Source organism: Erigeron canadensis, chromosome 8, assembly GCF_010389155.1.
Source record: "Erigeron canadensis isolate Cc75 chromosome 8, C_canadensis_v1, whole genome shotgun sequence".
Lineage (NCBI taxonomy): Eukaryota > Viridiplantae > Streptophyta > Magnoliopsida > Asterales > Asteraceae > Erigeron > Erigeron canadensis.
Window position 1 is genome coordinate 15530530 of NC_057768.1, and position 27272 is coordinate 15557801.

At 34.8% G+C, this 27272-nt stretch overlaps 2 protein-coding genes across 2 annotated transcripts; one reads left to right on the forward strand and one right to left on the reverse strand.

The window, feature by feature from the left end:
* Window positions 1–15153: 15153 nt before the first annotated feature.
* On the reverse strand, window positions 15154–19045 carry LOC122610023 (glutamine synthetase nodule isozyme-like). The gene is made up of 12 exons (XM_043782994.1): window positions 18894–19045; window positions 17944–17983; window positions 17755–17858; window positions 17605–17653; window positions 17230–17336; window positions 17062–17149; window positions 16850–16978; window positions 16694–16768; window positions 16541–16594; window positions 16420–16457; window positions 16162–16321; window positions 15154–15569 (listed from the first exon to the last, which is right to left on the reverse strand). The coding sequence occupies exons 1-12, from the start codon at window positions 18965–18967 to the stop codon at window positions 15423–15425; spliced, it is 1065 nt and encodes a 354-aa protein (XP_043638929.1). The 5' UTR covers window positions 18968–19045; the 3' UTR covers window positions 15154–15422.
* A 1828-nt stretch (window positions 19046–20873) lies between these two features.
* Window positions 20874–23058, forward strand: LOC122610311 (protein FAR1-RELATED SEQUENCE 3-like). Its single transcript, XM_043783305.1, has 4 exons — window positions 20874–20910; window positions 21401–21554; window positions 21655–21848; window positions 22748–23058. Exons 1-4 carry the CDS (start codon window positions 20874–20876, stop codon window positions 23056–23058), a joined length of 696 nt encoding a protein of 231 aa, XP_043639240.1.
* The last annotated feature ends 4214 nt before the right edge of the window (window positions 23059–27272 follow it).

The window sequence follows — 27272 nt, forward strand, 5'->3', positions numbered from 1 at the left end:
AACTTAAACTATGTAATCTTTTGGATTGAACAACATTTGAGACTTAATGTTGATGTTTTATATTTAAATCTTTTTGTACCATGTCGTTCTGTGGTATCTCGTGTTTCTGCCCTAGTCGGGGCGTTACACAATATTTCTATGGTAATTCTGCATAAGCTGTTGTGTCAGTAGGATATTGTCTAAAGTTCTTCATCCTTGAACAAAGGGTGATTGTTTAATACTAATCTCATTCAAACCATCAGTTATTCTATTCGTGATAATCTTGCTGCATTTATATAACGTATTACAACAAGAAATAGGGCGGTAGTTATTAACAGAGGAGGGGGTAGTTACCTTAGGGAAAAGGACAATAATAGTATAATTGATTTGTTGGAGCATGCAACCATTCCTGAAAAACTCATGAACAGCCAAACGGACCTCCTTACCCACTATGTTCCATGCATGTTTAAAGAAAGAAGATGAGAATCCATCAGGTCCCGGTACTTTATTATCACCTATCGCAAACATGGCTAGCTTAATTTCTTCATTTGTGACCTTCCATACCATCGCCCCTGCTGTCTCCTGCTTCAATTTCTTCACAAATAAATTCGAAGAAGGGTTTATGCTTATGCTCCCATCCATACCAAGAAAGATGGTATAATGAGCAGCAAAAGCATTGGATGCAGTGACTTGGGCTTAATTAGTTTGGTTTCCCCAAGCTATTCCGCGTCATTCTTTCCACATGTGGCTGGTGTGTAGGAACAGGTTGAAGACCCATGAAAATCTCAAACCGTGGGATGTTGGTGATCCTGTAAACTTGAATCTCCAATGTTGCTCTCTATGTAAACGGGGCCCTGACTCACCTAACCATATTTTCTTTGAATGCTCTTATTCTATGCAGGTATGGCTGTCCATTAGACATTTGGCGCTTATGGAACGTGTTCTAGCTATATGGTGTGATATACTGGCTTACTCCTCTGTTCAAAGGTAACTCTTACAAAGGTGTCGTGGGAAGGCCGCTAGTGGCTGCTACTTCTTACTTCATTTGGCAGGAATGTAAGTTCCGCATGTTCTCTAACAAGGAACGAACTCCTGTTCAGCTAAAAGAAGTTGTGATGAACACTATTCGCCTCAAGCTTGTTTCCCTTAAGCTCAAAAATACCCCTCTGATGCAGCGAATGCTGAGCTTGTGGAATATACCTCCTTAATTGAATGATGGTGTAGCATTACCAGCTTTTTAGATAGTTGTCTTGCAACTATTTGGTTGAGGGCAGTTTCTCTATGTGTCGTTTTAATTGTTTTGCTTTCAAGAGTTTGGTTACTTCTTTTATTAGTCTTTGGTAACACACTTACGGCCTGTCGTAGTGTGAATTAATGTGATACTCAGTCACATTACTTGTACAAACATTATGGTTTGTTGTTGAAATATAATTCATCGGGGTAACCTTTACCCAAAAAACAAATCATTGGATGCATCCCCTCCCTCATGAACCACTCTATTTGCATCTTTAATCACTTCATTTCTAGACCTATGGTTTTTACATTTGAGTGAGTTATTAGAGTCCCCAACATCAAGCCATTCCACTTTGGGTTTTCGTTTCATAAATCTCTCTTCATCTAGTTGAGCATCTTTGAATTTTTTTTCAGAGTTAGTGCTTCTTGCTCTCGCAACGAGGAGTCCATAGGTGTTGAGTTTATAGCTGTTTGAGCAGCATCTAGCTCTTTGCATATCTCAGCAGCTCGGGCATGTAGATTGCCTTGCTTATGCAAAAGACGTCTCATTGGTTTCTTAAGAGCTTTCAGTTTTTTAACCACACGAAACATGAAATGTCCTTGCACATCTATAGCCCATTCTTTCTCCACTGCTTCAGAAAAACCTTGTTTATGCACAATAAAATTAGGAAATTTAAATGGCTTAGGTCTAGATCTTGCCACCGAATGAAGTTTTAACACACAAGGTGAATGGTCAGACACTCTATATGGCTGAAATCTTGCAGATGCAGCAGGAAAATCATCTATAAAACTCATATTACCTGTCACTCAATCGATTTTCTTCAAATTCCCTACATCTTTTTCCGGTTTTTTATTCCATGTTAAGTGGAATCCTGAGCTATTAATATCCATGACTGCAATCTGATCCACACATTCTTTGAAATCTCTCATACCCGTTGTAATTGTAGAAGAGCCCAACAAATTATCTTCTATGTTAAGTGAAGAGTTGAAATCGCCCATAATAACCCACGGTCGATCATGAACAAAAACCTTACGCCTCCCCAACTTATGCCATAAATCTCTCCTCCTTTGATAATAATTATCTGCATATACTAATGAGCAAAACATAGATTTTTGATCCACCTTAAAAATGATTAAGGTGTACATTACCTGCTCAGTATGTGATATAACTATCAAATCCACTACCTCACTATCCCACCCAACTATAATCCTTGTGCCTTTACTACATAATCCACCATTAGACGTCCAATCCCATGTTTTGCAAAACTTCTTACAAGTATCAAAATCTAACTAACATCAACATGGGATCCAATATTGTAACACCCCACCGTTGGCAGAAACATGAGGTGTCATAAAAAGTACAGCACGACATGGAATTACATAGATACTTTTAAAATTAAATAGAATATAATAAATATATTCCCCAAAAACATGAGTTCAAAGTCATAACAGTGCTAGTATAACTTATTACAACCAAGTCCATAAAGAAATAATCCAAAGCATGTAGCCTTAAAGTTTGACAATAACTAAAGGAGCATTAATCTCTGAAGTCCAAGTCTAGCATAGCAGTCCTTATCCTTGATTAGCCTGAGTACCTAAAAAGTGTACTAAAACGTGTCAACACAAAGGTTGGTGAGTTCGTAGGTTTTATGTCAAAAAGTCTAGTCAAGAAAAAGTCTTTTGTCGATTCTTTTAAGTCTAAACAAGTAATAGTTCAATATATAACGAGCAGAGTTACACCATAATAAGTCTCAAGTCTCATTGTCTCAAAGTCTGCCCTTACGGTATCTACCTTAGTCCAAAGTCTCAAAGTCTCAAGTCTCTAATCCACACAAAAAGCACGTCAAATAAGCACGTCATAAAGCACAACAACAAACACATAATCACACACATACAACAAGACAGAAGCACGTCAAATGGCACAAGTAACACTATACGCACATGCTCAATATTGAACATAAACATAAATCGACAAAACTGTTTAAAAAGAACAAATATACTTTTCACCCCAAAACATGTAAAAAGAGGGGCTACGAAACTCACCTGAAATTAGCACAAATACAAGTATCCTAGATCAACGAACAAGAACACGAATAGTCAGATACACCCAAAACAAGCTCACTATCTGTCCAAAAGTCCTACATTGTCCACAAGTCACCCAGTAAGTACTTACTTAATTGTACCCATCTATATCATATACTAGTGTCTTAGGAATTGCCATTATATCTCGTCAAATGACAATATATATATTAGTCCTGTTGTCCTTGTAAATTGTCCAAACGAAATAGTTCATTTAATAATGTCACTTTATATCGTCTATATCCTGTCAAATCTTCTTATGGAATATTATTATAAAAATGTGTTAAGTCCAAAAAGTCATATAATATACATATATGTAATCTTTATGATTTATATATAACATTTATAAAGTCTCTTCGTTTCAAATTAATCTTTGTATTTATATGTGTATACATATATAAATATGTTCTTATTAAATTAGTCCTTCTATATATATATATATAAAATTGTTCATTTTAAATTAATTTGTATATATATACACAAAAGTTCGAATGTCCATGTTATTTCGATTTCACGTCATTTTGGATCCAATTATAAACATGGTTCTAATTAACAAGGACCCAAATCTGAATTTTGACCAAGAATACTTAATTTTGACTTTGACTAGAAAACTTAATGTTGACTTTGACCAGAAACCCTAATTTTGACTTAAAAAACCCTAATTTTGACCAAAATACCAAAATAATTATCCAAACCCTAATCCTTACCAATGAGCCATCGTTAACCAAGTTTGACCGAACCAAAAATTACAACCAATCTTAGATCTAAACACCATTTCACAACCAAAAATCAATTTTTGAACCCAAAACAATGTTTTTCGGCAGGTTTGACCGGCGTTGACCGGTGTAAAATCAAGAACTAACACTATATCCGGCCACACGATTGAACCACAACACAATTTCAAAGCAATAACGCGATTGAAACTCGGATATACACTAGATCTAACCGAATCCAACCTTAAATCATATATATATTCGATTTTTGCAATATTTTGGTATGAACAAGGATCGAAAATCTAACTACAAATCAAATCTACCCAACAACAATGATTTCGGATCCAAAGATTTCGGTTAAAAAGAATTTCGGATTCCACCTTTCCGGATCTATGACTTTTCGGATCTATATGAGACACTTACAATATATGGATTTAACAAGAAAAATTGGATCTATGAGTGCATACATATATACACCCGAAAATATATATGAAAGTATAAAAATATATATGAAAGTATAAAAATTTCAGATTTTAAAAGGGTTTTTTTTTTCAGATTTATATACATATACACATGTAAAAACCGATCTAAACATATATATATATATGAAACACTTTTCGGATCCATATATATATATATACATGGCCGAAAATATGGATATATGAAGGAAACCCGTGATTTTTGATGTTAAACAACCAATAATCCAACCATAACTTACCAAGATCTTAAAGAAAAATAAAGAAATTCATTGGTTGATGGTGGTTTGTGGTGGTGTTCGACCAGATTAGAGGGAGAGAGGAGAAGAGGCGGCCAAGAGAGAGAGAGGGAGAAGAGAGAGAGGTTGTATGTGAGAAATGAGAGGGGAATAAGGGAAAGGCTAGGGTTTTGTTACTTCCCATCCCTAGCTTTGACCGAATTTGACGCATCTTTGACCTCACTAAAACTCGTTTGACTCGACCATTCAAGAAAACTTGAGACCCGTAAATTCATTTTGTCGACATACTTAAATGTAAATTTTCAATAGCTTTCTAACAGATATAAACATGTCTATATTTGTTTATAAAATCTTTACTTGATTAAATTTTAAGTATTACACTTAATTTGGCATTTCCACAAGACAACTAGTATTCCTCTTATTCTCGAGTCCACGTGCAATTTTTCTAAAGTCTAAACGCTCATAAAGCCCGAATAAAACAAAAATCCATTTATTCCATGATAAAGTCTTAAAGTCTAACGACGTACATAAACAAAACGAACTAGAAATGACCGGAAAGTCCTTCGGAAAATACGCTCAGATGACGGTTGTCACAAATATTGCACATACATTTAAAAAATTCTCATTCATCACCTGTCGAACCTTTATTTGTTTGAGAGGGCGGTTCAACTCCTTATATTCCATGATGCTATGCTACCAATTAGAACCGCCTGAACCGGGAGTGCTTACCCCCTCAGAAACATTATTTGGTTCTGTTCTCTCTCTGATCACTTCATTCAACTCATCAAAGATTGTCTCCACTTCTTCATCATCAGATTGATCCCAATAAATATTAGTTTTCATTTTGTTCCTATCACCAACCTCGCCTGGTTGAAAGAGTGGATCATTTGCTCCATCACCATAGTCATTCAAGAGTACATATGGATTAGGAGTAATAACTAGTGATTTTGACTAGCCTCCGTATTGATTTCCTTTGGTTTAGCCATAGGTCAATAAACGAACTTCGACTTCTTCTTAGTAGTAGTAAAGCCTTGTTTTGCTGATTTTTGCCCCTTTACAAGTTAAAATCCTTCTCTATCTACCTTCACAAAATCTTTTTGTGTGTGTTTAACAGCCTTTGGGCATTGTGTATCATCATGCCCAAAGACACAACACCTCGAGTATCTCAGAGGTTTCCATTCGTACCCAAACTTAATAGTTTCTTTTGTATACCCCTCCCCTTCCATATTTTGTATAGTTATAGTGATTTTGTCCTTTAGCTCGTTCTCAGCTTGAAGCTCCACTAGTTCTTGCAAAACTATTCATACCCCAAGATTCAATAAACATGGTAGTGGTGTATGAATCCAGATGTTTGGGATCACCAACTTTAGTAAGCAACATACTCAGCCCATCATCCGTGTATGCACCCATCGGGACATTATGTAATTTAACCCATACCTGTATAGATATCATGTCAGCTTTTGGAGTTTAGTGTTTGGTGTCCAAATACTTAAATTAATTGGTGCATTACATATCAACCACAGACCATTCTCAAGAACACACTTAATACCCTCCGTTTGAAATTTAAAAAAGAAGCAGCCATTAGCATTCATCATAACTCTAGTTAGTCCATGTTTCATCCATGCATTCTTAACAAAGTTTTCTACCACTAGAAAAGCAATTCTTTTTCCTAAAAAGTAGCCATACAATGTGTTATCAAACCTACTAGTTACCTTTTTGATGGTTGCAATTGGAAGAAGAACATCAGCATCATCCACTGTATCAGTTGGAACTAGCTTCCTTAAGTTAATTGTGCATTTTGCCAGTTCACTTTGAACAGTAGCTGCATAAGACACCAATTTAACTGGTGTTTTATATTTGTTAACATTCTCATTATTAGTCCCCGATATCTCTTTGTCATCAACCTGTTCCTTGGCCGGAATCCCTTCGTCATCAATCTTATGATGCAAATTATTATTGACTTTGTTGATAGACGAATCAGGTATATGCCTATCATCAGTAGCCTCTTTCTCATGAATTTCAGCCTCTTTTACATTCTTGTCCTCAAAAGAAACCCTAGTAGTTTCATTAACGGAAGGAGCACTATTACCTAGTGTTTCAGCTGCGTTTTAAACTGCATCAGTAGTCTTCTTATCATCACCTATTTTCGATTCCACATTGGCATTCTTCTTCCCTTCGCTGCTCTCTTTTCCTTTAGCAATATTAGGGTTTTTAAGAATTGTTTTAACCAGCATTCTCTTTCCATCTTTGATCTTTATTTTCCATGCAAGACCAGAAGGAATATCCCTTGCGGATTGACTACCCTCCATTAACAAATTCGAAACATGCACATAACAATCAAATCAATGACAGTGACAAAAGTAAACCTAAATAAAGCTTAGACAAAAAAAGAAAAACCCTAACCCTAGAAAAACCCTAGAATACGAATCAAACACCTTAATCATTTAACAGGAAAGTATTGATCTAGCTGGACTAAACTAGTTAGCCACGATCCCAAACCTGTTAAACGATCAGGAGAAAGAACTTGATCTAGAGTTTTTGCGACAACAAAAGGTGAAAGAAGAAAGAAACCATATAATATGTAAACCCTAATCTAACAATAGTAATTAGACCTGGTCAGCGGGCCCCAGGGGATACAGTAACCACGAATAACACCATCATGAGGTAGAGAAGATGAATTCAGGAAGAAAAGATGAAAATCACCATGGTCGTCCAAGGGAGAGAGAAAAGGGTTACATATAATGACTTATAAAAGCAAGGAACACAGATATATATGTTACTCTTCTTAGCATTCTTTGTCTTTGTTAAGATGCTTCGTACAGGCAGCTTTTTCTAACCATCTATATGTTTTATCTTGCAGCAAGACCCTGATCAAGACCCTTTGACGAATGCAATCCTTCCATGAACAGAAATTAATCAACCAGACTTATTAACCATGCAACAATAATAACGAAATAACACCAGAGAAAATTAAAGAACGATTGAGCAACCTTAACGCTAGATTACACCCTAATAATAGTGCAATCCTCTTATACGATTAGATAAACAAGGTAATTCAAAGATCCTATCAAGTAGTAATCCAAAAGAACCCAAGATGCTAAACAAAAAGAGAAAATACAACTAAAATAGGATCGGCAAAAAAGAGAAAATAATGAAACCCTAGCCCCAATTTGAAAAAACTAGACAGAAAACTCACCTATAGTTGTAATCCTTCATCTTATATATGGTGGGTTTTTGTTACAATGTGGAGTTATAGGTAGCACTTTGCTAAGTGCCGAAGAACCATTCGTGTGTATGAGACTATTGAGGAGTTCTACTTTGGGCTATAGTACGTGACGGAGTTCTCGTCTCTGGGTGAAACAAAGAGGTTAGGTTTCTTTTTTTGTTTATTTATTTATTGATTAGTTGGTTATATTGGATGCATGATAAATCATTTTACGGAATTAATTAGTTAGTTGTTTTATTAACTTATTATGCATATATTATTAGTTAGGTTAATTAATTGGGTAAAAGGGTGTTTTATGCCCTTGTTAGATTAACATACCCACTAATAAAAGCAGGCGTATTGACTGAATTGTCAATACAACTAAAGTACAAACATACACTAAACATAAGGCATCAATTAACAATGTGACTAGCGACAGGCCGCTTTCACATATGACAAAGAGCTCAATACTGAAACCAGCAAAACTTTAACAATAGAAAAACTATCCTAGATGTGCCATGATGACCAGCGAACTAAGGAGCTTCCAAGTATCCAAGGTCCTGTTAATGCTTCCAGTATACTTAAAACAAAAAGAGAGCAACTTTAGTCGAACATTATGAGCAATAACTTCAATTAACGGTTGGCGGACCTCTTCTTTTGCTGAAACGGTCGATTATTCCTCTCCCGCCAGACAACATAAGTTGTTGCAGCAAGTACAAGTTTCGCAATAGCAGAATCAGCAGTTTTCTACTTTGCAAATAACATTAAATCATCAAGAATTTCCTCCCAAACAACAGAGAAAGATTGAAGTGCAACACGCGAGCATATTCCATTCCAAACCTGTGATGAATAGGCGCACTCGAAGAACAAATGGGAATGTGAATCAGCTTTCCCTTCACATAAAAAACAAAGCATGGGTGTTTTCGAAGAAACATCCCACGGTCTTAAGGAATCCTAAGTTTTTAAGTTACTCCATGAATGATTCGAATTATTGGTTTTAATCTGGATACTAAAGTGGCTGATATTGTGGAGAACAACACTTGGGCATTGCCATCATCTTGGAATCTGAATTTAAGTCCTTCATTACAAGTACTGGTAGATTAGAAGCTTTTTCGGGTTTTTTGGCCTGGGATGATCCGCGTTTTCATGCTCCATTAGTTGATTGGTATCATGTTGTTAGGTACCCACAATGCATCCCTAAGCACTTGTTTCTTCTATGGCTCGTGATTAGACGAAAGTTGAAGAAACAGGATATTTTGTGACATTGGGATATTCATTCGAGTAATTCTTTGGCCTTGTTGTGTCCTTTTTTGTAACTTGCAGCCAGATTCGCACTCCCATTTGTTCTTTGAATGTGCCTACTCTTTAAGGGTTTGGAATGAAGCAAACATGGTTGCTAGTTTAACACAAGATATGGCATGGGATGACATATTGTGCAATTTAATTAAGATTATAAAGAAAAACTCCTTTAAGAGTGTGATTTCTAAGCTAGTGTTGGCTAGATTTGTGTATGTGATATGGTGAGAAAGGATTGAGCGTTTGTGATGCAGTCAGCCTAAATGACCCAGGCCCAAACCAAGACTTGGGCTTGATCCAAGAAAGCAATGCTACTATTGGTCTAGGCTAAGCTAATAAGTCGATATTTTGCTGGAAAAGTTTTCTTGCTGGAAAAGCTGGAATCTTTTTTTTATTTGACTTTATTTGGGTTTCTTTTTCTAAGATATTTTGTTTCATTTTCTTTCCGTTATTTCCTACTTTGTGGGCTTAGGATAGTCTATATATTGTTGGGATTTTCCCATTGAAAACTCAGCTCTTTGTTATCAACAAAGTTATTACCAGAATTCCAGCCTACGTGTTCTTGTTTGTGTTGGTCCAACTTGGTGACTAAGAGAAACTGCATTAGTTTGTTTAAGCAAACGAAGCGTGATGAGAGTCAACTAGTCGAGGTAATGGTTTCTACAGTTCGTCTCAAGTTAATGACTCTTCGGTTTTAAGAGCAATCAAAGAATGGAAGCTACTATGGTTCATTGGAAGTTACCGCATTCACTACTTATTTAGATGTAGCATGAGGCTAAGTCTATCTGGTTTTCTTTGTTTTCTATTTATTTTTATATGTGTTTGAAATTAGATAGGCTAGTGAATGGGAGTAGTTTGTTACTCACCATTGTCAGGTTCAGGAAGTTGCTATATTAGCATGTACATGTAAATAGTAGATGTCACACTCAGTCATGTCGCCTAAATTTTATTGTTTTGGTAATACAAGCTAACCAGGGAATTGGCGGAGCTAGTAGAAGGCTGGCGGGTGCTCAGCCCCCGCCAACCTTTCATGGCAAGCCATCACTGTATCGGAGATCTAGAAGTAAACCATCGAATATTTAGGTAAATCGCTAGGGATCGTAAAGTAGACCGGAGATGTAGAAGTAGAACATGAAGTAGATCCGAATTCATGAAGTAATTAGACGATTTTCTGATTCCGGACGGTCGGCGGTGGCGGGTTTTGAAACAAAGAAGTGGTGTTTGTTTTTATGCCACACGCGGTTTACAAGAGATTGTGGAGTGGGGAAAATATTTCATGGGAAAGTGGGAAAGTTTTGGGGAATAATAAAAGATATATATATTTTTTAAGAAGGCTGCAATGCTGATATGTTTACGTATGATTTTAACATTTTTATTATATTTATTATAGTTTCTTATTTTTCTTAACTAGTGGAAATATAATTCGTTTTCATTAAAGAGAAGTTTTATAATTTGTTAATTAACATATTTTATGTTTAAAGTTTTGGCTCTTAATATAATATTTATTTCAAAATTACAAACATATATACTTTTATTTTGTATGATGTTTTTTTTTTTTTAATTTTAATTCGTTTGAACCATAGTTCAGTAGGAAAACCGACTTGATGTCAGTTCGATCGTGAAAGTATTAGCGATCAATGTAGAAGCAATTTCTGAGAGGCTTTTGTTGTCCGTTGCAATGCAATTCCAAGGGCTGATTATGATGAAGAGAAGGCATCATCAAGGTCGTGATGACGTCATCATCACCTCGTGATGACGTCAGCACGAGGCATCTAGTTCGTGTGAAGGAAGTCGAAGCCCATGAACAAGATAGAAGCCCAGCCCGTTTCTACAGCCTATATATACTAGAATTAGGTTACAATTGTGTTTTAACGATTTGAGTTGCAACAGATTTCGCTCATAGCGCACGAAGTAGAGATCTATACCTCGTGCCAGTCAGATGTATACTGATTTGGTGTAATATCCATATGATTAATGATATTCACTAGTTTTACATCTGTTCTTATCTCTTATTCTTCATGTAATTCGTGTTTATATGTCCATTAATTATACAGAAACCTCAAAGTCGATTATGAATGGATTCCGCACTTTCATAGTCGAATTGGTCATGATTTGAACAATCCGACGTGTTTCAACATGGTATCAGAGCCAGGTTAGACGTTTTCAGTCTTCAATCGTGATCTGTATTGAGGATTTTCTGCAAATTCGTGTGCAAATTCGTGAAGATGAAGAAATTCGTGTAACTTCGTGCTTACGTCAGCACGAAGAGGATTTAGCCTCGTGCTTACGTCAGCACGAAGTGGCTAGTATTCGCATTATATTTCCTTTGACTTCGTGCTTACGTCAGCACGAAGTGGATCAAGTTCACGAGGACGTCACCACGAGTTCATGGATAAGATATCACGAATTCTGATTAAGTTCGTGTATACGTCATCACGAAGAGGACTTTCCCTCGTGCTGACATCACACGAAGATAATCACATAATTCATATCAAGTTCGTGCTTACGTCATGCCTTAGTATTCCTTACTTCGCGCTGACGTCATGTTGAAGATGATATGTCGATCTGAAGCAAGTTCGCGCTTATGCCATCACGTAGAGGTTTGTCCCACGTGCTTGCATTAACACGAAGATGTCTACTTCCTTGTTTGAAGATAACAAGAAACAGATCGAGTAAAGAGGTTCCAAGTTGTGTGCATCCATATTCAAAAAAACACACAAAACAGGGTAGTAAACTAATATATAAAAAAAATAGCATGGCGGGAAAAATAATTTTTGCCCATGGTCTTAAAATGGCATGATTCATGGAGATTTGAAGTTTGGTAGCGGTTGAAAATTTTTTGGTCGGTTTTTGTGCGTTTTCGACACGTTTTGTATGCAAAATTTCGACAATTATCAAAATTTTCCCACAGCCTTATTAATAAAAATTTACGTGAATACCAATGTTTCACGTAAATAGGTTTTCCCATTAAAATTTGGAGGGAAAACGGGTATACCCTGTTTGGCGAAGAGCTTTAAACGTCGTGAGCTCTAAGCATTTTGAAGAACCTCAAGAATGAGAGATACCGTAACCTATTATAGGCTGATTTTCAGAGTATTTGCCAAGAAAAGGGGGCATCATCAAGGTCGTGATAACATCATCATCACCTCGTGATGACGTCAGCACGAGGCATCTAGTTCGTGTGAAGGAAGTCGAAGCCCATGAACAAGATAGAAGCCCAGCCGTTTCTACAGTATATATATATTAGAATTAGGTTACAATTGTGTTTTAACGATTTGAGTTGCAACAGATTTTGTTCATAGCGCACGAGATAGAGATCTATACCTCGTGCCAGTCAGATGTATACTGATTTGGTGTAATATCCATATGATTAATGATATTCACTAGTTTTACATCTGTTCTTATCTCTTATTCTTCATGTAATTCGTGTTTATATGTCCATTAATTATACAGAAACCTCAAAGTCGATTATGAGTGGATTCCGCACTTTCATAGTCGAATTGGTCATGATTTGAATGATCTGCCGTGTTTTAACAATCAAGCTACCCTCAACCTTAATTTATGGCTCCGCCTCTGAATGGGGTATACACTCTTACCTTTTTATTCAAACTTTTAAATTCCAATTTCATTGACAGATTTCAAATACTAAAAGAACATTCTGCAAACAAACAACTTCTAAAGGTTTGTATGCTACCACTAACTTTAACCCAAATTTATGCATAAACACCAACCGGGTTGGGCGAGGGTCGGGGAGGCAGAAACGTGAAGTGGCGGTAGAGCAACGGTTGGACGTTGGGGCGTCAAAAAGGTGAGGGTGTAGTGGCGACGAAGAAGAAAAGAGGTGTGTGGTCGTGGTTTAGTTTGGTGGAGAAGGAGCCGGTGATGGTTTTGGGTGGCTGGAATTTTTTGGTTTATCATTAGAATTAGAAAGGGGAAGAAGATGAGAGTTTTTTTTTTATGGCAAGAGATACAAATAGGTTTTTTGTCTTCTAGATATTTCTTGCGTGATGCGGAGGCGACGACAGCGGTATTGTGGTGGTGGCAATTGGTGGTCATTATGACGATTGGTGGTAGTGGTGGTAGTGGTGGTAGCATCAAACAGTGTAGATAATTGTTATATAAGGGTTAGTGAACCTATCTTAGAAATAAATATTTGATGGTTTTATTTAATCATTAAAACAATTTGGACAATTTACGTATCCCTATATAAGTAGTAATATTCAACATGGGGTACATTTTATAATAAGGGGGGTGGGAGTCGTTGTGGTGTGGCATGCGGTGAACCCCGGCCCCGCGTGGGAACACCGCCGCCGGTGGGTCAGGGTGGGGAAGAGAAGGAAGAAAACGGGGAAGGAAGCCCGAGGAGAGAGAAAGTGGAGCGGGGCCCGCTTCTAGTCAAACACCCAACCACAATTCGCCACGTGGACGTGGGACCAGTGTTGTTACCGTTTCTTTTTTTTTTTCTTTTTTTAATCTCACCCATCTTTCTTTTCCTATATATATCCAACACCATTTTTAAACAACATTATACACAACACAAACTTCAAATCCAAATATCTCCACTTTTATAAAAAAAAACACTTCTTCTTTATAAAAAATAAACACCCATTACCAATGGATCCAAAGAAAACATTATTCGAAGTATTATTATGTATTTTCGTTGTTTTTAGTTTCGTTGTTTTTTTTTTCCAAGTATTATTATGTATTTTTTTAATTATTAATGAATGTTTTTTTTATGTTTTAAATTTATAAAGTAAAAATAAATGGAAATAAAAATGATGATTTGGAAATTGGGGTTGGGGTAAGTAGCGTCATAGTTTTGGGGTGATTTGGGGTGAATTGGGGAAGTTTGAGGTGGAGGGTTTTTATTGAAAGATGGTGATGTGAAAATTTGAGGAATTTTGGGGTCGGGGAAACCACTCCCACCCCCCTAAGAAGTAATGTTAGCGAATTAAATATATATAATTGACATTTCATTTTTCTTCAAAAAATTTAAAATACAAAACCGCCTTAGGTGTCATAAAACTCTCCGGTGAATTTAAAACTTGAAATAGTCGGTGTTTATCATATATACTCCACGTTATTGGTGGAAAAAAAAAAGAATACTCTGATATTAAAAAAAAGTGACATTTCAATACGTTTAAAATAATAATTTACCCATTGTAGATTTGTAGATATGCCTGTTCCAAAAAGTTCTGTGACGAAGGAGAAAACTTAACGATACGATAGTGAAACCAAAATCAGAGAAAAACTTTATCCTATGGTTGGTCTTTCGACAACGCTTGAAGACACAAGACATGTTGATGTATTGGGATGCGGATGCTAATGTTGGATTGTTGTGCCCATTTTGCGATATGCAACCTGATTCACATTACCATTTATTTTTTGATTGTAGCTATTCTTCACAGGTTTGGAGTCGTGTTACTTCTAAAGCAGGTCTGCCACCTCGTCCCCATGGTTGGAACCTGATTATTGATCGGTTGAAGCCTAAAGCGAAAAAGAAATCTATGCAAAATATCATTGATAAACTCATTCTCAAAGGTTCTGTGTATTTCATTTGGCAAGAGAGAAATAGAAGATTGTTTATGAAGAATTCTCGGGCGGTTGACACACTTGCAGAACTTATATTATCTACCGCGCGACTCAAACTTCTTACTTTCAAGTTTAAAAGAACGGCGAACGTGGAGCAATTTCTTGATGCATGGGATCTTTCAGTGTTTTTAATTAATTAGCTCTTTTCTTATGCTTGTTTTTGTTGATACTTAATAGGGCCTTGTTTCAGTATTTGGGTTTTGTTAATGCACGTTGTGCATGGACGATGTAAAGTCAACTAGCATTTCAGCTTGTTGCCTGCTCTTATTTTGATAATATATTTAATGAACATGGGTGACGGTCTTTTACCGGAAAAAAAATCAGAGAAAAACAGTATCATGTGACAAATGATTAAAAACCATTCCTTCATATTGTTATTAGATAATATCACTTTATTAGCAGTGGGAGATAACATCAACAAAGTGTGTAGCATACTTCAATTGCTGCCAAGAATAGAAATCCATAATTAAGCTAAAGAACAGAGTAAGAAAATACCACAAACTACCACGTACTTTGAAGAATAATAATTAGGATTGTTTTTAATCTCTAATTTTAAATCTAGCCAAATAATGGCTCCACATTGATAATTTGATACCGGTCTAACTGCCTTTTAAAGCAGGATCGTGGTCTCGGCAATCATTGAGGTAACAACGTAGGGATCCATGTTAGATGCGGGCCTACGGTCCTCAAAATACCCCTTTCCGTCTTTCTCGGTGTCACGTCCGACACGAATTGATGCACCACGGTTTGCGACCCCCTGGAACACATATTCAAAATGAGATCGACAAATTAAAAAGATACATGAATACATTTATGAAATAATGCACCCACTAGATGCAACGGTGTGGTGGTAGCGACGTCGATGGCGGCGGTGATAGTGGATAATTGCGGAGACGGGCGGTGGTGGCATCGGCAATAGCGGTGTGATTTATTAATGTAAAAGTAATTCATGTGAAGGGGGTAATTAATGTATTTATTTTAATGGTTGATAATGTATATTGTAAATAATTTATTAAGGGTATTATAATTACATTAGATAGAGATATTTAAATTAATAAAAAAAGAAGATGATAGTTTTGGTTTAACAAGTTACTTTTTAGAAATTTAGAAAAATAAATGGTTTATCATATAGATAGGGAAAACAATTTTGACCCATTTACTTTTGAACAAGTTAATCTGATTTATGTTTGAAACCTCCTAAATTGTTTGATTAAAAACAAAAGTATTTTCATTAAAATAAAACTTATCGTATTTGACACTAGCTGTTTATTTGAATTAATCAAATAGTTTGTTGGTCAATTCGACCGTACAAGCTATGGTCTATATATGTAGTGTATAAGTAGCATTACCCATTTGAATGTGTTGATGTCTGCGGTCTCATGTTTACCAGTGAGCCTACGTTCATTGCCTTCGCCATAAGCGGCAATGTGCTCCTTGTGTCTGGAAGCCAACTTTTCAATAGCTTTCTTGATGATTTCATATCCTCCATCTTCTCTCATCGATTTTGTGCTGAAATTATTATAGAATACGTCTGGTCTGATCGAGATTTGGAAAAAACATAACATACTATTATTACATGTCATACGTAATAAATTTGTCTGACGTACCTGTAGTTAGTGTGAGCACCAGCACCGTTCCAGTCGCCCTATTCAACATCATGCATTCAGATTGAGTTACGTTTGTTTTGAAACACATAATTTCAGAAAAAGATTTACAAAAAAAACTTACGGGAATAGGTTTGGGGTCAAATGAAACCACCACCCCAGCAATCTCAGTGATCCTCTGTTGAAAACCAAAAGAGGAAATAAATATAGAGAAACAGAAGAACAAGAAATCATAAATCTTTCTGAATGAATATAAAAAAAACTTTGCGTCAATTACCTCAAGAATGTAACGAGCACACCACAATTCATCACCAGAAGCAATACCAACTGTAGGTCCTACTTGAAATTCCCACTGCATATCGAATTAAAATGTTAAGTCCTATAGAAAGTAATTTGACAAAAGGTGTATAGTTCAAAATGTACAGAAATTTACCTGTCCAGGCATAACCTCACCATTAATGCCACTAATGTTAATACCGGCATAAAGACAAGCTTTATAGTGAGCATCAACAATATCACGCCCAAAAGCCTTGTCCGCCCCAATACCACAGTAATATGGCCCCTAAGAATGATTCATTTGTTATTACAACTTCTAAGATTAAGAAAAAAGAAGCATAGACATGACTCAATAGATAGACTAATTACTTGAGGTCCAGGGAAGCCTCCTTGAGGCCAGCCTAACGGCCAGTTAGCATTCTTCTGCAACAAGGTATATTCTTGCTCGAGCCCATACCTGTCACACATATACATAAGACATAAGCATTATAATTACAATAAGGATCAAATTAGTCTAGGGAAAAGCAGTGGAAGTACCATGGGACTTCCTTCTCAACAGCAGGGTTGCTGAAGATTTTGGCAGCAGCATGCCTCTTGTTTGTGGGAATTGGCTCGCCAGCAGGAGTGTATGCATCACAGATTACCTATTATGTCATAGGAAAGGAAAGAATTTAAACAATTGTAACCATTTTCACGTAATACTTAATTTTAATAATAAAAATTAAAAAATCTTTAAAAAAATTTTAGCTGATCATTGCTGCCTCTGGCTAGACCAACAAGGATCTGGCCAAGGGCGCTAACCATTGTTATATGAAAGTTCACCGGGGTAAACATTACCCGGAAATATATTTTTATAAAGCCTAAAAGATGTTGTATGAAAATATCAAAGAACTCAAAAGCTTATAAATGTACCAAGATATTATCTCCACGCCGAAATGGATCCCTAAAAATAGCTTGAGGGCTGTTTCATTGATCGAGATCAGAATCGTCATTAACCAAAATTTGGCGATAAATTTTATTAAGTGACCCGTGTAAATCAAGGTCAGGAGTTTAACTACTTACTAAAGGATAACCTCACTATCCTCGCCTGGGGCTTGTCCAGTGCTCGAACCATCGTAATTCCATTTAGGCAACTTCTTTGGATCAGTCACTGGTATAGGAAGAGTCTAAAATGGAATAAAATCAATATAGAATCAATTCATTTAATGAAACGAATAGACACTATATTCAAAACGAATTCAAATTACTTACCCTTGCTTTGCTGCGTATGTCCATACCAGATCCACCAATCCTGCACCGAATGTTAAGGAACAGAAGTCAATATTTTAAGATTTTTAAACAACTTAATTACCATGAATTAGGAAGGCTTTTTCATGTGAATGAATATATTCAAAATCAATTACAGTTCATTATAGTAGCAATACACCAAAATAAAAGTATCCTATCACCATAAACTGTTTTTGTACAAGTAACTTATTAATAATATAAGAATAATATTAGTGATCTAAAAATGAAGAGAAATGGACCTGAATCTACTAAAACTTCAAGATAATCACTTAAATCCATCCCTAATCTACCTAACTTATAAAAGTTGACCAATAGTAACTTTTCCTGTTCCAACATAATCAAAAAGATACATCATGAAATATCACAAATTACAACAACAATAATCCCGTCAAAAAAGCGAGATATTGGGAGGTGAAACGGTTATTCCATTACTCGATATCAAAAATATAAATCATGAACTATTAAAAACCCCAGATCGATCAATATCATCCTTCCTTCATGTATGCATTTTTGGTAAATAATGAACATCCATCATGTTTACAAGCGTTGACTTGCGACTATGATCAACCACAAACCATGAAAATATATCATGATTACAGACAAACACAGATAATAATGGTATATCACTATGCGCAGAAATAACATCAAAAATAAACATCATTCTGTTCTTCATATATCGTAAACCTAGCATCTTGCTAGCTTCCCAATATCAATAATATCAAATGTTCCAAAAAACACAAACACAAAACACTAAAACTTACATGGAAAGCGAACATTCAAAAAAGTATATTAGTGGAATTAGAAAAAAAAAAAAAAAAACAGATTCAAGAATCTTGATTTGAAACGTAGAAGAAGAAAAGTCAAAGATAATTAAATACAAGAAAATGATCAAGACCCGGATTAAAGAAACTAACCAAATATATTCCGCAATAATCTTCTTGGTGGAATATGTGAGATCAAGATTGATCAAATCATTAAGAAGAGCCATTATGGAAAAATAATAATTCACTTCTCACTCTATATATGTTTACAGAGGAGATAGAGATAGGAATACAATGAAGTTTAGGAGCTGGGCTGGCTTTTTATAGTGCAGCAGTCTTCATTATTTATAATGCACAAAAATAAATTCAACTTGTATTATTAATTTAATTATTTTTTTATTCTTCAAAATAAACTTTGCACTTGTAACTTTTATTTTCACTCGAAATTTAATTTTGGACTCGTTACTTGAAACATGACTCGAGCGTATGAGTCATAACATTTTTATATATTATATATAAAGTTGTGATCAGAAGAAACCATATAAAGTGGTGAAACTCAAGGGCTGCATCTCAATTCTTGGATCAAAAGCAATCCACGGCTCATATTTAAAAAAAAACAATAACACAGAGGGGTAGTAAACTAATTTCACACATTATAATTTTTCTTCTTCCTTCCAAAAACATATAAAACCCGATCGAAAACATTTCTTCTTCAAAACTCTCCAATCAAAATAACCGTCAATCAATCGATATCTCCTGCGAAAGCTCCGGCAACATCATCAGAGAATTCAATGGAATCGATCGATCCTAATATTGTAACCTAATCTCTGGCGAAAGCTTCGTCAACATCATCAGCGAATTCAGTGGATTCAGTCAATCCAACTCGATCTCCGGCGAAAGATCCGTCAGCATCATCATCCAATTCAGTTGGTGAAGGAGAGATAACTTCGGATATAGAAAACTATATAGATATTTCAACTTCGTTTTCCGGTAATTTTAATCTATTTTCTTCTTTATTTTTAATTTTATCATATAGTTTTTTCAATTTTTTTATGAATATTTTTGAATATTTTAACTACATGTATGTTTAGAATCAAATATGATTATTTACGTTTCAGGGCATACGTGTTTGTGTAGTTTTATGTGTAGAATCATAAATGATTTTGTACAGTATCAGTATATATGTTTTGTGAGATTTCATGTATTAAATCAAATATGATTATGTAAGTTATTCGCTATTTTTTACTTTTATGTTCATAATCATATTATGTATAGAGATTATAGAGATTTATGTTTTTGTAACTGTATATGTAAAATCATATTTGATTTTGTTATAGATTCTATATATTTTTGTTTTGTAACTTCATTTTGTATAATCATATATGATTTTGTATTGAGGTTTTAGTTACTTATGTTCTTATGCCTAGAATCATATTTGATTTTAATCATACAGTGTTAAAATCCCATAATGAAGTGTTAAAAATCAAAAATGATTTTACGCATACGTTGGGGAAAACCTATAAATAATCATATACGATTTTGTATAGCATGTTGAGACAAAGCAAATGAGTTCAAAATCAAATATGATTATGTAAGTTATTTGCTATTGTTTACTTTTATATTCAAAATCATATTTGATTTTGTATATAGATTTTATAGATTTTTGTTTTGTAACTTTGTTTTGTACAATCAAATATGATTTTGTATTGATGTTTTAATTACCTATGTTCTTATGCCTAGAATCATATTTGATTTTACTCATACAGTGTTAAAATGCTATACATAATGAAGTATTAAAAATTAAAAATGATTTTACGCATACATTAGGGAAAATCTTTACAAAATCATATATGATTATGTATAGCACGTTGAGACAAAGCAAATGAGTTCAAAATCAAGAATGATTTTAAGAATAGAGATGAAAAAGCTATAATCATATATGATTTTGTTCAAGTTTGTACGTTTTAAGGTATAAGTGTCTTTTTAAGACTATCTGTATATATTCTCATACAGTTCCCATGCTGAAAAAGACACCTAAGACAAATGTTACAAGAACATTTCAAACACTAGACGGATCGCGGTTTTTTGTACCAATAGTTGATTACAAACGACAACCCATGGTTGGAAAAAACTATGGAACACTTGAAAACTGTCGTAGGATGTACCAAGAGTATGCTTATTATTCTGGTTTTGAAATAACAAAAGGGAGCTAGAAAAGTAATTGTCAGGAATAGTAAGGAAAAAGTACTATCTTTGTCACAGAGGTTTACATAGATACTCTATCCACAAATCACAAACCAGTTAGGAAAAGCAGCATGGAATGCACTAGATGTAGAGCTAGAGTGAGATCCGACTTGGAATACTCGAAGGGAACATACATAATAGGTGATTTCCATGCAATTCATAATCACGAATTGATTCCACGAGAGTATAGATATCTATCCAAAACGGATAGAAAACTAAAATATGCAGAGTAGTTGTTTATCTACAACGCCACCATTGCAAACATTGGACCAACAAAAGCTCATCAACTGTACGGTAACATGAAGGGAACCTCGTTAAATGTAAATGAGACAGTTGATGATTTCAAAGACTGGAAGAGGGACCTAAATGTGTACATCAATGAAAGCGATACTCAAATGTTAGTTAACAAAATGCAGGAAATGAGGAAACATATATCCATGGTTTTGCATTTGAGTACAAGCTTGACAACTCTGAGTTGCACTCAATATTCTGGGCCGATAATGTTGCAAGGCGTAACTATGAAGAATTCAGCGACATAATGTCGTTTGATGCAACGTATCGAACAAACAGGTATATTTTTTACTTTTTATATTGTGCAACTTTGGTGTAAATGATAACAAATCAACTTTGATTAGAACTTGATTGTACATGATATGGTTTTTGCTGAAAGGTACAACATGATGTTTGTCCCATTCACGGGAATAGACAACCATAACAAATGCGTAACCTTTGTTGCCGGGTTGATAAGAGATGAGAAGCAAGAAACTTACACATGGCTTCTCAAATGCCTCATGGATACATTCAAGAAAGAGCCAACAATGGTGGTAACAGATCAAGACAAAGCCATGGAGATTGGAATAAGAAGTATATTTAAGACAGCAAAGCATAGGCTGTGCATGTGACACATAACACAGAAACTTCCAACAAAGGTGATGTCAATAACCAATCAAAAATGATTGTATACTATTTTTATCAAATATGATTGTTTAAATGAATAATCAATTTTGATTGAATACAAATAAGAGAGGCAACTCCTAGTATAGAAGATGAAACGGAAAGAGACTTAAAGAGCAGGTTTGAAAGTATAGTTTGGGATATTCACATGGAACCAAATACTTTCGAAGAAAAATGCGAGAAGCTGATGATTGATTTTTCATTACAAAACGACAAATGGTTTAAGTATATGTTTCAAATTAGATCAAAGTGGATACCAGCTTACTTCATTGACACTCCAATGTGTGGCCTAATGAGGATAACATCAAGGTCAGAAAGCGAGAATGCTTTTTTTTTTTCTTATTTCACAAGATCAGTGTCAAATCTGATGAATTTTATGAGTGGATTTGAATCAGCAATGATGAAACAAAAATCAAAACAGGAAAAGTTAGATGCCGAATCTATCAAGAAGACTCTAATATTGAACACGAAACTCAAAATTGAAATGCATGCTTCAAAACTGTACACAAAAACACTTTTTGAGACGATACATAAGGAAATAGAGGTTGGTCTTTATGATTGTTCAGTTGCCCAAATGACTGCTGAAGAAGATGTCAAATTTATACCATTAATGAGAAGTTGCAAAGGAAAGACAAAGAGACTGGAGAAAATGTGATTCAGTATAAGATAAAGCTTTCATCTTACTAAATAAATGTTCCGTTTAAATCAAATTTGATTCAACAATGAAATAATGTTATGTCAATGAAGGTATTGCATAACCTTTGGGGATGGTTCCTTTGTGTGTATCTGTAGACACTATCTTCGTTTAGGTCTCCTTTGCAGACATTGTTTCAGTGTTTTGAAGAACAATAATATAGAGGAAATACCCGCACAATACATCATGAAGCGTTGGACCAAGGGCATCATACCGCCAGATTTGAGATCTAGCAGAAACATATTCGACAATGGAAATGTTGGTACTCAAAGGTTGGTTGCTAAAGTAAGCTCAGTTTTTGAGGATTGCTTGCATCTTCTTTTGAATAATGATGAAAAACTTGAAGAATTTCTGAAGAAAGTTAAATCATTTAAGTCAGAAGTTGAGGCTGATATGGCAAAGCAAGCACTAAAGAAAAAAAATTAAGTGATAGCAAGAATGATAGGTGTTGAAGAACCGGATTCAAACCAAATAAAAACCCACCAGTTGGAGTGTATAAGGGATGTGGAACTATTAGCCGTATAATGGACGGGAAGGAGAAAGGAATAAAAGAAAGCAATAAAAGAAAGAGAGTGCACCACATGCGGAGATACGAATCACAACAGTAGGACATGTGGAAAGAAGAAACAAAAAGTTGATGAAAACGTGAATACTGAAGGAGCTGCAAACAATTAGACAAACTTTTTTTTTTCTTTATGATACTTGTTTATAAATAAATACTTTTTAGCGATTTACAAATTCTATAATTGGATGATAGTTTTAATTGGTTGATCAATTGTCGATACATTATGTTCTTGTTTGACAAATAAAATTTGGTTGTGAAAAATGATCCATTTTGTTTTCATCTTCATAATGGAGTTTTCTAAGTATATGCGTAAAATCAAATATGATTTTGTAGATGTTTCTTCATATCAACTCCACTTGTATATTTTTTTTTATATATATTATACTCAAAATCAAAGATGATTTTGTATACCTTTTTCGAAACAGTATGCTTAGAATCAAATATGATTTTTTTATAACTTTTTGACTCCACTTGTTTTTTTAATGTATGCATAAAATCAAATGTGATTTCGTATAGGTTTCTTGATATGTACCTAAATTTGTTTTTCCAAATGTATGCCTAAAATCATATATATTTTTTTATATCTTTTTAAAATAGTATGCTTAAAATCAAATATGATTTTACAAATGTTTCTCAATATGTACTCCACTTGTTTTTTTGAATGTATTCGTAAAATCAAATATTATTTTCTATACCTTTTTCACACAGTATGCTATAAATCAAATAGGATTTAATACATAAATAAGTCTATGTTATCATTGTTAACAACACATGCTTCATTCAAAGTTTCTACACAAGACATGATCCATAATATTAAGATGAGCAACAATCTATCTTTAACTAACAAAACACTTATAAAAAATATTCATAAAATGGTATTTCTGATTCACTGAGAATCCACACCTTCAACTGAATCGTTATCAGTAATTCATTATGAATGTAGTTAGGTGAAGAAACATCTACACCATTCAAATTTGATGGTAAAACAAATCCTTTGGCTTCCAAACGAGACAGAGCCTGCAAATTTCGGTCATATTAACAAATCAAATTCGATTTTAAAAAATACACGAAACAAGAAAACAGATACAAACACGTACCACGTAACAAGAAACACAAATTCTGACATGTTTCACATGCTGTAGTTTTAGTAGAAGCATTTTAAGCAACTCTTCTTCATCATGCTTACGAGCCATCAGAAAAAAACGTAGCAAAACAAAACCTAATTCAGCCTCGAGTATACAAGATACATCTTGCAACAATATCTTTGATATCCACAAACTACCAATTATTTTTATTGATGATATAAAAGGAACATTGATCGTAACATAAGATCGATCGTTTTCAACAATATAACCATCTAAAACCACTACAAGAATGTAACGTCAAACTGTTTAACAAAGGGCTTCCAGACATAATATTAGCAATCGAATTTTCATCTAATTCTGAATTTGCAATAGTTAAATGTGCAAGATTGTTCCACCTGATGGTAACAGTTGGACGAAGAAGACAGAAACCTAATTCGATATTTGTGAAATGTGAATTCAAATAAAATGATTCAATAGCGACTGAGAACTGATCTTCATCTTCCACATATCTTAGATACATTGTGAGTTCTTTGACACTTTTACTAACAACAAAATCAATCCAATTATTGATATACGAGCCAAATCAATCTTCAAAATTTGACTCCAATTCAAATTTATTTAGAATTCCCAACTGATATTGATTTAGGGTTTTATCAATAACAGTATAAAAACTTAAAAACGGTTTATCACAAACATCAAAAGCTTGAACAGAAGAAGTATAGAATGGAAAATCATAAAAAAAAAGGAACAGATTTCCAAAGGTGTTCCCATCGTTTAGAAAGAGTACCTATTCTAATTGAGAATTTAGTATCATCCAAACGAGATAGAATTTGATCACTAATTAAAGAATCAAGTAAGAAACTTAATTCATCTACCATTTCTTCAAGACCAAATATTTTTGTTTTCTTCAAGACCAGATTTTTTTTTATATATAAGCTACAATGTAAAAACCCTGCAAAATCTAAACCCTAAAATGCTAAAGCCTACACGAGGGGGACAAATGTATACGGTACACTTAAGGGTTTAGGGTTTGAAGTCGTAGGGTTAGCAAACCCTAAACCTTAAGCTACAATGTAAAAACCCTGCAAAATCTAAACCCTAAAACGCTAAACCCTAAAATGCTAAAGCCTACAAGAGGGGGACAGATGTATACGGTACGCTTAAGGGTTTAGGGTTTGAAGTCTTAACGGCTAACCCTACAACTTCAAACCCTAAATCCTAAGCTACAATGTAAAAACATTGCAAAATCTAAACCCTAAAATCAATGCAAAATCATTTTTGATTTTATGCATACATTTTAGAAAAATGGCATTCTAAAACCCTAAATTATAAACCCTTGGGGTCTAAAAGCTAATGCGAGGGGTAGGTGTGATCACGGGGGCCTGTGGCCCGTGCTTTAGTTTAGGGTTTGAAGTCCTAGGGTTAGCTTAAACTAAACTAAAGCTTAATTGCTAATCAAAGTTGATTTCACATGTATAATGTTAAAAACCAATGCAAAATCATTTTTGATTTTATGCATACAATTTATAAAAGTTGCATTCTAAAACTCTAAACTCTAAACCCTTGGGGTCTAAAAGCTAATCCGAGGGGGAGGTATGATCACGGGGGCCTGCGGCACGCGCTTTAGTCTAGGGTTTGAAGTCGTAGGTTTAGCCTAACCAAAATAAAGCTTTATCATGGGGCCGAACTCTTTATCACGGGGCCGAATGCTAATCCTAAACTAAAGCTTTATCACGGGGCCGAACGCTAACCCAACGACTTCAAACCTAAAATTAAAGCTTAATTGCTAATCAAAGTTGATTTTGTACATAAGAAAAGATTGGGCTTATTTGTGTTGGGCTTTTAGTCCAATAATTATATATCTTATTAAAGCAAATGTGTTGTGGACTCGTGGCATCTCAAGAGAGTGCCAGACTCCCATCTCTTTTCCATAATTAGGTCAACTGTTGAGGATATATACTCAACACTACGACCGCACTTTTGTTGTAGGTGACAGTAAAGAAAAAAAAGAAACAAGTAAAACAAAAAGTAAAACACAAACTTTTTTTATTCTTAATCTTGAAAATGGAGTTTGGATCTTCAAGTTCATCAAAGATTATGAATTATTGTGCCCACCCGTCAAAATGAAATAAAAAAAGGGAAACGATCATATATATAAGAATTTGTGTTGGAAAACAACGCGGATAAACAAATTAAAAAGGCAAATAAGTGAAACTAGAGATCAAATGGATGCATGTCTGGAGAAAATTGATGAATTCAAAAAAAAGGTGAAGAACATCAGATGGAATTGTAAGTATTTTTTTTTAGTTACCTTATATAATTGTTGGTGCATTTCCTAGTGATAACAACATTCGTGAAATGTCGTTTTGAATCTCTAGTTTAAGTAATAAAGTCAAACTTTGTTGTATTTCGTATAATAAAGTCAAACCTCGAATTGGTCAACACGTTGACTTGGTCAAGCTCGAACTGGTCAACATGTTGACTTGGTCGAGCTCGACCTGGTCAAGCTCGAATGGGCATACGAGTTGGTCTCGGTCCATGAAGTTCGAGGTCCGTTTAGTCCATTAGTTTTAGTATAAATAGAGATTAAACCTTATGTTTAAGGTTAATCTTCTAGTCATTGTATTTTCGTGTTTAGGGACTTGGTATTTACTTGTAATTGCATTTACCGAAGTAATATACAGTTCCAGTTTATTCATATTCGTGTTCTTATTGTTGATTGCTAGTGTATAAGAATTTCCGCACTTATACATTAGATACTTAATCTCGTTTGATCCGGTGGCAAAGGGACTTTCAATTGGTATCAGAGCCAACAGAGGTATTCTTTTAGTTCGGGATTAAGGTTTCGACAACGAAAAAGGTGGTTTCATTCGGGTTTTCGGTACAGTTGATCTTCAAATGCTCCATTCGAGCTCGACCAGACAATTCGAGCTCGACCAACCTTCCCTAGCTCGACCAGATTCATCCAAGCTGGACCAAGTCAAAGTAGT